Source organism: Pleuronectes platessa, chromosome 22, assembly GCF_947347685.1.
Source record: "Pleuronectes platessa chromosome 22, fPlePla1.1, whole genome shotgun sequence".
Taxonomy (NCBI): domain Eukaryota; kingdom Metazoa; phylum Chordata; class Actinopteri; order Pleuronectiformes; family Pleuronectidae; genus Pleuronectes; species Pleuronectes platessa.
The window spans coordinates 7,376,259-7,388,371 of record NC_070647.1 but is presented as its reverse complement, the minus strand read 5'-3'; the positions used below and the strand labels follow the sequence as shown (position 1 = coordinate 7,388,371).

Here is a 12,113-nt window from a genome sequence, read left to right as displayed (position 1 = left end):
GAGATTTTATCATGTTACTTATCCTTCATCAAGGTTTGATATTTTCATCGCCGCTTGTTTGTTTGATAGTTGGCAGCATCACATATAAATAACTGGACAGACACGATGACATATGACTGAGGAATATGCTTCAGAGGTAGGATTTAAAAAAATCTATTTCTTTAACATTTAACTTTAAATGTTCCATTAACTTTAACACTTCCACCAATTTCCTTGCAGGGAAGATTGCAAGTGCTCAGGCCCGCACAGTGCTGCTCGCAGCACTGGTTTTTAATATGCATTTTAGTTAGTGTGTGTATTTGCTGTATTTGCTTCAAAATAAAAATAAAATATTTTTAGTTCTCTCCTTGATGCAGCTGGTATTAGTCACCATGTTATCTGTGTGGGAATAAAACCTTAAATGCATTGAATCCGATTCAGTGTTTTCACTATAACGTGACAGAGCGTGGGCAGGATGCGTTCTGTTTGTGAAGTAGGCCGATTTTTTTTAGAAACTGGGATTGGCAGATGACATTAATGGGATTACAGTAATCAGATTTAACAAAGTGACAAATGTTATCCTACACGCCTGGCGTAAAAAGACGTTAATCAGACCCTTTAAGAGAAACTGGACGGCAGTAAAAACCGAGAACATCTAGATTAATGAATAAAAATAGATTTCACGTTACTTTTACTGACATCACATGGTTTAGAAGAATTTAAAGCCGTTAAAACAGTCTGTGGAGTTGACATTTTTCAGTAAGTTAATTACATTAAAATGACACTACAATATTTTTTATTATATCTAAACATTGTTTGATATCCCCAGGTGGATAGACAGACAGACGGACACACAGAGACAGATAGATAAATGCAGCAAGTTAACAGGCACATAACATTAAAAAGTAATAAGACGTTCAAAACGTTATGTATATACACATATGGGTTTTTATATATTTTCATATGATTTAATTTGAAATAATAGTAATAGTTACACATTTGCTTTTACTAAGTATTGTTGCAATAAGTTATGACACATGTCTTAATAAGAGACATTTCTTTTATCTGTGTTAGGACAGAAGGAAAACCACAATTCTTATTAAGTCCTATAACACCGTGACACCCCCTGGTGGACGGGTGCGGCGCTGCAGCATCAGTCCCCGCTGAGAATAATTCAGTTTCGGTTTCTATTCCTCGGAAACGACAGTGAACTATCCTCCCCCCCCTTAAAGGCAAAAGGCTGAACGTCACCTTCTGCAGGAAGACAGACAGAGCACAGACGAAGCCCAGACAGAGATGGAGGAGTCGAAGATATTCAAGTTCATCTGTGCCAACAGAGGAGCGGTGGACACCGTGGACCTGTTCAACGTGGGCTCCGCCAATGTGTCGCAGATCATAAGGACGGAGAGGTTCCTCCTGTTCAGAAGTGGAGGAGGAGAAGGCCAGGAGGTGGTGGTGGCCAGGACCTGGCTGAAGCTGTGCAGGGCCAAGGACTGTCCGGGGACATGTTCGAGACTCCACCTGTGTAAACACGTCCTGTTCAGCGGCGTCTGCTCCTTCACCCTGCACAGGTAAACAACACGTTAGTTTACAGTCTAAACAAACCTCAGGCCACTTTGAGGTTCGATGGAAAACCTCAAACTGTCATGTTGCTGGTGTTGTGCACTGAAATGTACTCTAGAGATACCCGAATTGTTTTTAAAGTAATTAGTATTGCTCAGATTATAGCCATCGAACCTTTGAGTGTGTTTTTGAATCGTCAGAGGCTCGTTTCCTGGTCCCAGTTTACTGGGAAAGGCTGCCTTTCGTGTTGACCTGGATTTAAAGGCCTTGACCGTGGACGTTTCCTGACTTTTAATTTCAAAGTCTGCATCCATGGTGTAGGACTGATTTAACATAACAGCTGGAAAAGTGATTGTCTATTAGATCTTTTATTTGATTGATTTTTTTAACGTAGCTCAAAAGTTTATGAAGATTAAGAAAAACGCAATTTATGGAATATCCTGATACTGTTGGGGAATTGACGCCCTCTAGTGGAGATCTAAACAGTTTAGAAAATGCTATCAGGTTGTTAAGCAAACAATGTCATAACTACGGTGGCCCTGAGGAAAGGCACGACGGCACTCATAATGCCAAATTAAGCTTATCTGTAAAACATTTTTTTACAAATTTGCTGTACAGACATGTGTTTCCCAAGACTCCAAACTATTTCCTTAATAGGAACTGTATGAGTCAGTTTTCCTGTCATTTGTCGGTGCTTATAGATTGATGACAAACAGCTCCCAAAAAAAGTGAAGCCCAAAACATCTTGCTGGCTCCATTAGTGGCTGGTGGCCATATAGACCCAGCCTCCTCCATGTTAGTGGATGAGACATGGACCAAACCTAAAAGTCAAAGTACGTGCTTTTTCTGAAGATGGTTTCGGTCATTTTGATATGTATCACCCTGATGTTTGTTCAAATATAAAAAAAAAATTACGTTTGTTTCTAATTAGTTATTTGATGTGTAAAATGTGCTGAAACATAATGATTGTCAGCCAAGACTCCCACACTCCACTGCACAGACGCTTTTAAGCTCACAGCTCTGATAAAATGCTGACATTTAACCTTTTTAGTGTCGATAAGTCTTTAGTGTGTAGACTAAAGAGTATAGACACGCCATGAACACAGTTTGTATAATGGCGTCGTTTGAAATGCAGAGCTGCAACATTCATGATTTTAGTATGAAATTGAAAATTTTACACCAGTTTTGAAACATTTTTCTCTCCAAATGACAGAAGCTGAACCTCACATTAGCTAGCTTACGTCACGTTCTACATTTTTTTGTAAGAAATACACTTAATGTTCTAAAAATGTAATAAAATATGAAAAAATTTAAACATATTACTACTACTCTCAAAATGGTAAACTTTTTTTCCATTGCAGTTACGCCCCTTGCCAGTAGGGGGTAGTGCAACCTACTCAGAACCCCCACTTCCAGAGGTCTTTGTACCGAAATGTCCACTGTATATTAACAATCAAACTCTGGGTCTTTGTGTGTTATTGTTTTTTTTTTTTGACAGGGGACGATGCCTCTTCTCCCATGAGCTGAACTCTGAGCACAATGCGAGGGTTCTGAGGGAGCACAAAGTGGAGAGCCTGAGCAGGCCAGAGCTGTGCACGCTGCTGCTGCAGAACGACCACTCGCTCACACCTAATGTAAGTCTGACAACACACACAAGGTGTATCCACATAGGTTCATCAGTCACAGGGGGGATCCGAACTAAAAATGACCTGCTCACAGACTCCTGCCTCCAGCACAGTCCATGTTGAGCTAATTGCAGCATTTGCACAAAGTCAAAGACAAGCATAAACTAAGCTTTACTTTATGTGTCAGTACCTGTGCTTGAGCAGTCTTCTGAAGCCCATGTTTATTTATTTCATAATTTATCATTGACTACGTTAAAATGGACACTAGTATTCTGATATTAAACTTAAAGGGTTATTTCACCCAAAGCTGAGAATTCCCTCATTATCTAGTCACCACTATGCCGATGGAGGGGTTGGTGAAGTGTTTGAGTTTCAGGGTAAAGAGCATTGCTGCCAAATCCAATTCAAATGAATTGTATTGGTGATGAGTAGATAATGGGTGAACTATCCCTTAAAGACAATAGTCTGAATCAGACACTTCCATGTAAACAGCATTTCCTTATTACCCTAACCTGAATAAGGTCTTACACGGAATAAAAAACAATCAAATAAAGACATGTGGGGAGTATTCTGACGTTTGTCACATTATGTTGACGTGTACATCTTAATCACATCAAAATGTCCTATTCTCATTTCAATGCGTTTTGAAACATCGATGTACGACAGTTACCAGCAGCTCGACGACCCATGACCTCGGGGTACACAAGTAGAAAGTTGTAGCTTTTGCAAAATTAGAAAGAAAACACGGTGCATGGTAGAATCGTACATGTAGCTATTTCAGATTGGGCTTTTAGAACTGGCAAGCTCTGTAACATGAGAATGGGAATATGAATGGACTATTCACTTAGCAACTCATGTAAACACCATGATCAGACTGATTCTCTTATTCTTATAGGGTCAGTAGTCGGATTGTATGAGTCCATGTAAACGTAGTTACCAGTTTGTTGACTTGATCAGCTCTCATGTGTAGTTTGATAACATAAAGGAGTTGTTCACTGGAATAAATCATTATTGTTTTTGTTTACTCGATGTAGCAACCCTTTTCCTCTTGTCTCCTCCTCCCCCTGACAGATTTGTCACGATTACAACAACGGCGATGGCCTGTTTGGCCTGTGTCAGGCCGGGGTTGGCTGCGTAAGACTGCACATCTGTGAGCGGTACCTGAGGGGGAGCTGCACCTGCTCCAGGACTCACAACTTCAATGCTCCACAGCCACAGAAAATCCTGAAGGAGAGAGATGTGCCTGACGAAATCATCAACTCCTTGAAATACGTCTACAGGAACAAAGAGGCTTTAAGGTTGTCTGGCCAAAGGGGAGATCGTCAAGAGCCGCAACCAGGCTTTTCTACCAGTGACGGCTATGCTGCTGCCAACAGTACTGGCGAGTACTACAGGGGGAGAGGCGGAATCCGGGGAAACAGGGGGAACAGGGGAAACAGGGGAAACAGGGGAAACAGGGGCAACAGGGGCAACAGGGGCAACAGGGGCAACAGGGGTAATAGGGGAATACAGGGCAACAGGGGAGTTCGGGGCAACACTGGAATTCAGGGCAACAGGGGAAACCAGGACGGCGTTGAACAGCTTCAACCATCCGGTTCCACCAGTGACCTCCTTATTGACTTCGACGACTTAGATCTGTACACCGAAGACGGACTGAGCGAAGACAACAGTGAGCAGCGACGACAAAGCTCTTCCTCCATCACTGATGCGAGCAGCGACAATGGGAGAGGTGGTTACCAGGGCAACCGGGGCAACAGGGGAAACCAGGGTGGCCTCCAACAGCACCGATCCTCTTCCTTTGGTGACCTCCTCGCTGAGTTCGATGACTTGGATCCCTTTAGCAGTAAGGGACAGAGCGACGGCTTCGGAGGAGAGAAGAGAGGCTCAGGGGTGAGAGGTGGTTACCGGGGCAACTATCCGCGGCGGCCGAACACCAACAACGACGACCCGAGCAAGAGACAGAGACAATGGCCTGGCAGAGGTAAACTTCATCCGCTGCAGGATCAATTCAACCTGTTGTCTCTAATCAAAACGAAACCTCATTGTACTTTTCGTTTGTTTCCTTCAGATAAAACTGAGATCTGCATGCATTTCATCATAGGACACTGTAAACACGAGGGTGAGTAATCGATGGGAAATCAACATCAGCAACATGCTGGTGCTTTGCCTGCTCATGGCTTCGATGAGGCATCACTTATACCGTTCATATTACTGATGTGTCCTCAGATAAGTGTTTCAGACATCACGACAAGATGCCGTACAGGTGGCAGGTCAAAGAGGGGATGGAGTGGACCGCCCTGCCCAAAAATGAAGCCATTGAAAAGGACTTCTGTGACCCCACAAAAACACACAGGTACTCTCAGCTCACATCCCATAGGATTGTACAATAGTCTCAAACGATAATATTGTGTAAATTCACGCAGATGTCACACCCGGTCTTCAAGGTATAAAGGCGCAGATGCCATACGAGGTCTTAAAGATAGACGCACACTGGTGAATGGTAAATGAATGAGGTGCGATTATACAAATAAATCCTTACTATTTAAATCAATACAACCAATATTTCCTCTTTCAACCACCGGAAAGATATAGATGAACTTAGACCTTTTTCTGTTTTGCGTTGGGATGGTGAGATGTTCCAGGAAACTAACATATAGGTGTAACTCAATAGATCACTCGATTTAACCCATAACTTTTATTTTTCTTTCAATAGTGGTACTACCGATCCTGTCGATTTTGACATCATGACCTGTGGACCCAGTAAAGTGCGACGACTCTCCACCTGTAACTCTTTGGCTCAGCCGAGCTACCTCCACACCACCGAGTGGGTCTGGTACTGGGAGGATGAGTTCGCAAAGTGGAACGTGTACGCTTCATCCGTGAGTAACTGAGTCAGACTCCTTGTCAGGATGTGAGAAAAATGTCAGTAATGTTCCTTGGATGCCACGGCTACAACGACCAGTACATTAACGGCTGTTCAAATGCCGGCAAATACAAACCTGTCTGTGATATTCAGATATTTTTGATAATAATAAGGAGTAGAATCGACAGAGAGACATGGCTGAGACGTGCTGCCCTCTCTCCCCTTGGCTCTGTAATCTTACCCCCATCTCAATACATGATGCTATACATTACTCGATTAGTGGCCATTAATTACTACTTTTCACTCTAGTCTTAGTCTGGGGTGAGGATTATATTTATACTATACATACATATTCGTTTTCTAATGTAGTACTCGATTAACAGCGCTGCACTGGCTGTGGTCCATGTGGACTCTGACGTTTGTCGTGTCACTGTTGTAGCGCAGTCATTAAAAACACAAATCACACCAGGACTGAACTTTGCACTTCTTCTTTCCCGCTCACGATCCACTAAACCCGCACTGACCTGACAAGCAGCGCGGTCTTACATAACCCAGCAGTTCGTTATAGTCTGTTTTCCCCGTCTTATGTTTACACTAGACATTTCTTCTGTCCCTGCTGTATTCTCTCGCTGGAGCTGCTCACCATTAAAGTTTTAATCCTCTCCTTTTATGCGTCTACATCCACACAAACAAATCCAAAGAGGCAGAGAGGCTGTGTGGCTGCGTCTCTGAGGGAAGAGATTAGTAGCAGCAGCACTGATTTTATCCAGATTCCATCCATTTAAAATTTGTCATGCACCACATTGGGCTTCTGAGCAGAATATGACAGTTTTAAAGTGGTCGAGCTGCTTCAACTATAGCCGATCAGTTGTCCTCCAGGTTTCCCCATCCCATAAGAACATCACCTTAAGTTGTAGATATCAGTATTTTTCACCAGCACATGGACAGTTATGGTGTAAATCTGCAGATTCGGGGGCCTAGAATGAATGTGACTGTGTTTCTCAATAGACATAGAGCAGAACCAGGGTGAAAAGACAATTTAGCAGAGTCAAGTCAAATAACTGTTATTTATAGATCTCGACATCTCAAATCCAAACGTTGCCTCAAGGGGCTTCACTATCTGTACAGCAAACCACTTTCTCTGTCCTTAGACCTTCAGCTCGGACAAGGAACAGCTCCCATCAAAACCAATGATCTCCTCTTGTTATTGTGTTACTTTTTCATTGATATTATTTATAGATTCAATTCCACATTTAACTCCCTTGTTACACTTATTTGTCTGTTTGTGTGTTACTGTGTTTTGTGTCCAATACCCCCCCCCCAACCAATTAAATATATACATGAATAATGGAATAAAATGTTCAAATAAACCATACTGCTTTTATACAAGAATCGAGAAGAAGCTAATAACAAATCAACACAAGTTGTCTGTGAGATGTGACGCTATATCAAAGGGACTATTGAAAAACACTTGCATATAGACCAACACATCTATATATATATATATATGTGTATTTGTTGCGCTTGTTGACCAAGTTGTTCCTGATTGTTCATCTTAAAACTGAGATTGGTTTTGTGGTAAACACAGCCTGCAGCAGACATGGAAAGCAGTGAGCTGGAGAAGAGGTTCCTGGCCAACCCCAGTGACGTGGTGGACTTTATCGTTGGTTCCCAGTCGTATTCACTCAGCTTCAAGGGTAAACCTGAGATAATGCCAATGAGCATGATGTTAACAGTTATGAAATATCCAGGTGGTAATACAAGGATGTCTTTTCTTTTCTTTTTTAAATCTCAGACATGATACAAACAAACAACCATTTTGGCACAAAGAGACTCGTGAGGAGACGGCCCCGGTTCGTCTCTGCAGCCGATGTCAAAGCAAAGAGAATAAGGTACGCACAACAACAACTGTATAGTGTGTCAGCCTATTTCATCCACATGGACAAACTCACCTGTTTGCTGTGTGTCTACAGGAGGCCTCTGGATCAACCAAGCTTTCTTGCTATACCAGACCACTGGGACAAGACACAGATTCCTGTAACAGGATACAAGGTATTTTTGAATCTTTCAACTGAACAAATCTTTGTATTCCACGAGAAATACAAAAAAAAACTACTTTTGATATGGATGGTGCAGGTGAGGAGGAACCCAATCCTCCTCACCTGGGGTCCTCTCGACAAAGGCTCCTCCTTCTCTTGGTTGCAGTTCTTATGTGAATGCATAGGTTTTTGTAAGTGATCAATTGCAGATGCAAGCTGTGGAAACAAACATGATTTCTATAGATATGGTTCAATGGCGTCTGTTTATATAATTATATATTTTATTCTCTCTACACAGTTATTTAACTTATTTTTTGCAAAGAGAGCCTTAGACATCTTACACACTGCTCCTCAAACAATCGTCTTCAGATCTTCAGACCCAAGTTCACAACTTTTCAAAAATAAAAGCTTGATAATTGAATTAAAGCATGACAACAACTAAACTAACTTTGGGCTTTTACTTTGAAGTCAAATTGCAGTTTGTTCAATTAGTAGGTAGGTACTTTGAAAAACATGGGTTTGAAGAGACAAAAGTTGAATCTTTTGGAGACAACACAGGGTTGTTTCCTTTTGTACTTTTATTGAATCAAAGTAATTGAGAAAATGTAACAATATAAACACAAAAAAAAGCCCTATCAAATTAGAAGAGGATGATGATTTGGCAAAGTTGTGTTCACACTGCTGCCTCTGAGTTTTTCAAGAGAACTTGGAAAAGATCATTTTGTGTGCTGTGTGTTTTTTGTTCTCCAGCGAGTCTCCCTGCAGCGCACCTCACAGGAATTTATGAAGATCGCAGCTATGTTCTTTACAACCATGAGAAGCTTTGACATCGTCACAATCGAGAGGATTCAGAACAAACCGCTGTGGGAAAGTTTTCAGTTGTACGTATGGTGAACTTACCCGTCAAACACTTCCTCTGATCTGTTGTGAGTTTACCTTCTTTGTTGTTATTGCCTCCGTTGTGGTCACGGCCTTGTTATTTAACCTTTGAAAGTAGAACTGCCACATTGTTCTTCTTGCAAATGAAAAGTGGAACACACCTTACAACGTCAGCTTCAGTTAGGTAACTAGATCGCTGCTGCTGTGACATAACTTTTCTTTCAGTTTACTTTTACTTTTTGGCTCTGTTTACATTTGGTGTAAGTATCTGGCAGCTCTAAATACTTGTGTACAAATCTGACCTTAAAGTGTATCAATATACACTAGCTTCATTTACACATCTCATGTCAGTGTTGATATTATGGCTACAAACGAATCAAAGTATAGACGTTGAGAAACTTAAAGACACATTTAAACTGTTGCTGATCAGAGGATATCAGCTGAGTTGGCCATCATCTATGTGGCGCGTTTGATCACCAACCCTAGCTATACTGTTTTTTCATTCCTAAACAAAGGCAGAGGACTCAGATGAGGACCAACAATGGTGGACGCAACGTGGAAGAAAAAAATCTCTTCCATGGCACTGACTCCGTACACGTGGATGCCATCTGCCTCACCAACTTTGACTGGAGGATCTGTGGAACTCATGGAACTGCTTTCGGCACAGGTGCGATGAAGAAGAGTTTTTCCTGGGCTTCGAGCTTTTATATCTTTGGTTTTAAACATGTTGGGCACTGGGAAGTTATGAACGTTTTACACTCCCATCACATGATAATAATACCTGACAAAACATCCTGTAACCATATTTATTACCAGCGCGAGCAGCTTTAGTCTCCTTCCACACACATGATAATGTTTTCTCCCCTTAAAAGCTAAATCTCTCTGTTTCCAAACACAGGTAGCTACTTTGCCCGCGATGCCAAATACTCCCACAGCTACACCGATGACTCTGACGTCAAATCCATGTTCATCTCACGGGTGCTGGTGGGAGACTTCACCAAAGGTTCCTCTGACTACCGCCGTCCTCCTTCCAAGGACGGCAGCCCCACAAACCTCTATGACAGCTGCGTAGATGACGTCACACACCCGTCTATCTACGTCGTGTTCGAAAGGCAACAAATCTACCCCGAGTACCTGCTGCAGTACAAGACCTCAGACCTCAAGACAGTAGGACGCCAGCCCGCTACCAGGCCGTACGTCACCACTGCACCTAGGGTTGTACCCAGCACATCAGCTCAGTCTTACACAGCTGCAAACCAACCCAGCAGGACAGTACACCACCCGCCTGCTACCAACCAGTACGTCAACACTGTACCTAGTTTTGTACGCAGCACATCAGCTCAGCCTAACACAGCTTCAAACCAACCCAGCAATTTGAGCTACAATTCCCAGTCAGGCACCTACCAGTACCCACGCTCTGCATCGTCTTCATCTCTACCCGAAAAGAAACCATCTGATTCTTGTGTCATTGCTTAGGTCCCAAGGTGAAGTGAATGGATCATGCAGTAGTAGAAATCCTTTTCGTTTGACATGAGAGGACAGTTGAAGGGGCTCCTGCAGAATGCTTTGGATAATTTGGTGCAATGATTTAAAATGGTAAGGAACTGACTAAGAAAGTGTGTAATGAGGAGTTTATGAAGCCTGCGATGGCGTCGATTAACTTGGTTAAACTCAAATTATAAACCACATGGATAGTAACAGTAGTGGGCAAACAGGAAATATAAATGACAAGTTGATTTACTCTAACCGGGTGAGCATTAAATCTTAAGCTGATCAACCAGTGATTTGCAAATGTTTGTAATCGGTTGATGGTGCTAATGTTCCAGCGAGCTGGCATTAGTCTATCGATTACCTCTTTGGCAGTTTTTCATTGCATCAGTTTCCATGGCTTTGGATACGTTATCATTAATTTAGTTTTCATTGGTATAACAGATTTTCAACTTTTGCCACACATTTAACCTTTTTTCTGCAGTATATCATTTTTCTTAAATTTCCACTCTAGCACCTTAAAATAGTTTGTAACCATCATTGTTTTTTTTTACACTAATAAAGTAACAAACACGAATGCAGTTCTGATAGATGTGCTGAGGAAATGTTAAACACTACAATCCGATAAAAAATGTTCACAATGGATAGTTAACGAAGTCATCATGGAATGAAGTGATGCTGCTGCACACTGCCTTTAGAGGGCGACAATCAATTCTCGTCAATTCAAAAATTAATTCGATGGCTTCTTTCCCAAAATGTCAGTGGTTTTGGTTTCACACTATGAAAGTGTGCAGTTATTGATTATTGAAATCCAAACCTACAAATAATGTATAGTCATTTACAGTATGATTCCTCTGTTGCTGAAAATATTGTATCGTTGACACTGTTGTGCATTAAAAATAAATGTTATTTTTAATGGAAAACTGTCTCACATTATAATGTCTGTCTCCTCTCTCTCTCTCTCTCTTCTCTTTCTCTTAAGTGAATTGAAAATGCCACCAGCGGTCGTGTCGGGCTCTTAGTGAAATGAGGCAGGGAATGAATGATGATCAATATGGCTGCCAGTGCTTCCTGTGACATGAGACATTAGGCCTGCAAATCACCCCCCTAAACACAGACACACACACCATATACACTAGCATACACCTCCTGTTGTGTTTCCCAACATGCTACAGTGTATGTGATACATTTGCATGTTATGATGGGATGTCACTACGGTTCTTCTGCCTTATATCTTCTGCCTGCAATTGCCGGACTGTGATTTATATTTAATGCTAAGACATTACAATACACACTAAAGCTGTGAGCGTTTCTCTTTTCCACATTGAGCTGCTTTTGAACTATGCACAGAGAATCATCAAACCTGCAGACAGCTCTCACTTCCCTCACAAATCTCACATTTACCACCCACTACTGACAACATTACATATTTAGGTAAACATTTCCCCCCCCATGTTCTCTGTAGGTGTACTGAGAGACCATGGACTGTATACACAAATAGACGGTGCGTCTCGGCTTACCAGAAATGAAGCCAAAATATTTTGGCTACAAAATGCTGCCATCTTGCTCATTTCTGACCAATCGGGAGTCAGACTCTGCTGTCGATGTAGTGTTTCATTTTACTTTTATAGCATCAAACAACTAATAAAAAAAAAACTTAACAGAAAAATGAACTCT

At 41.7% G+C, this 12,113-nt stretch overlaps 1 protein-coding gene across 2 annotated transcripts; it reads left to right on the top strand.

The window, feature by feature from the left end:
• Positions 1–1,156: 1,156 nt before the first annotated feature.
• Positions 1,157–11,359, top strand: si:ch73-252i11.1 (uncharacterized protein LOC553517 homolog). 2 transcript variants are annotated; one of them, XM_053414855.1, is made up of 13 exons: positions 1,157–1,550; positions 3,041–3,176; positions 4,239–5,148; positions 5,236–5,286; positions 5,394–5,520; positions 5,881–6,046; positions 7,619–7,727; positions 7,826–7,922; positions 8,004–8,082; positions 8,820–8,950; positions 9,464–9,615; positions 9,847–10,141; positions 10,425–11,359. In XM_053414855.1, exons 1-13 carry the CDS (start codon positions 1,276–1,278, stop codon positions 10,480–10,482), a joined length of 2,586 nt encoding a protein of 861 aa, XP_053270830.1. In that variant the 5' UTR covers positions 1,157–1,275; the 3' UTR covers positions 10,483–11,359. The 2 variants fall into 2 exon arrangements, with proteins under 2 accessions (XP_053270830.1, XP_053270829.1); XM_053414854.1 differs by having other exon boundaries at positions 9,847–11,359.
• The last annotated feature ends 754 nt before the right edge of the window (positions 11,360–12,113 follow it).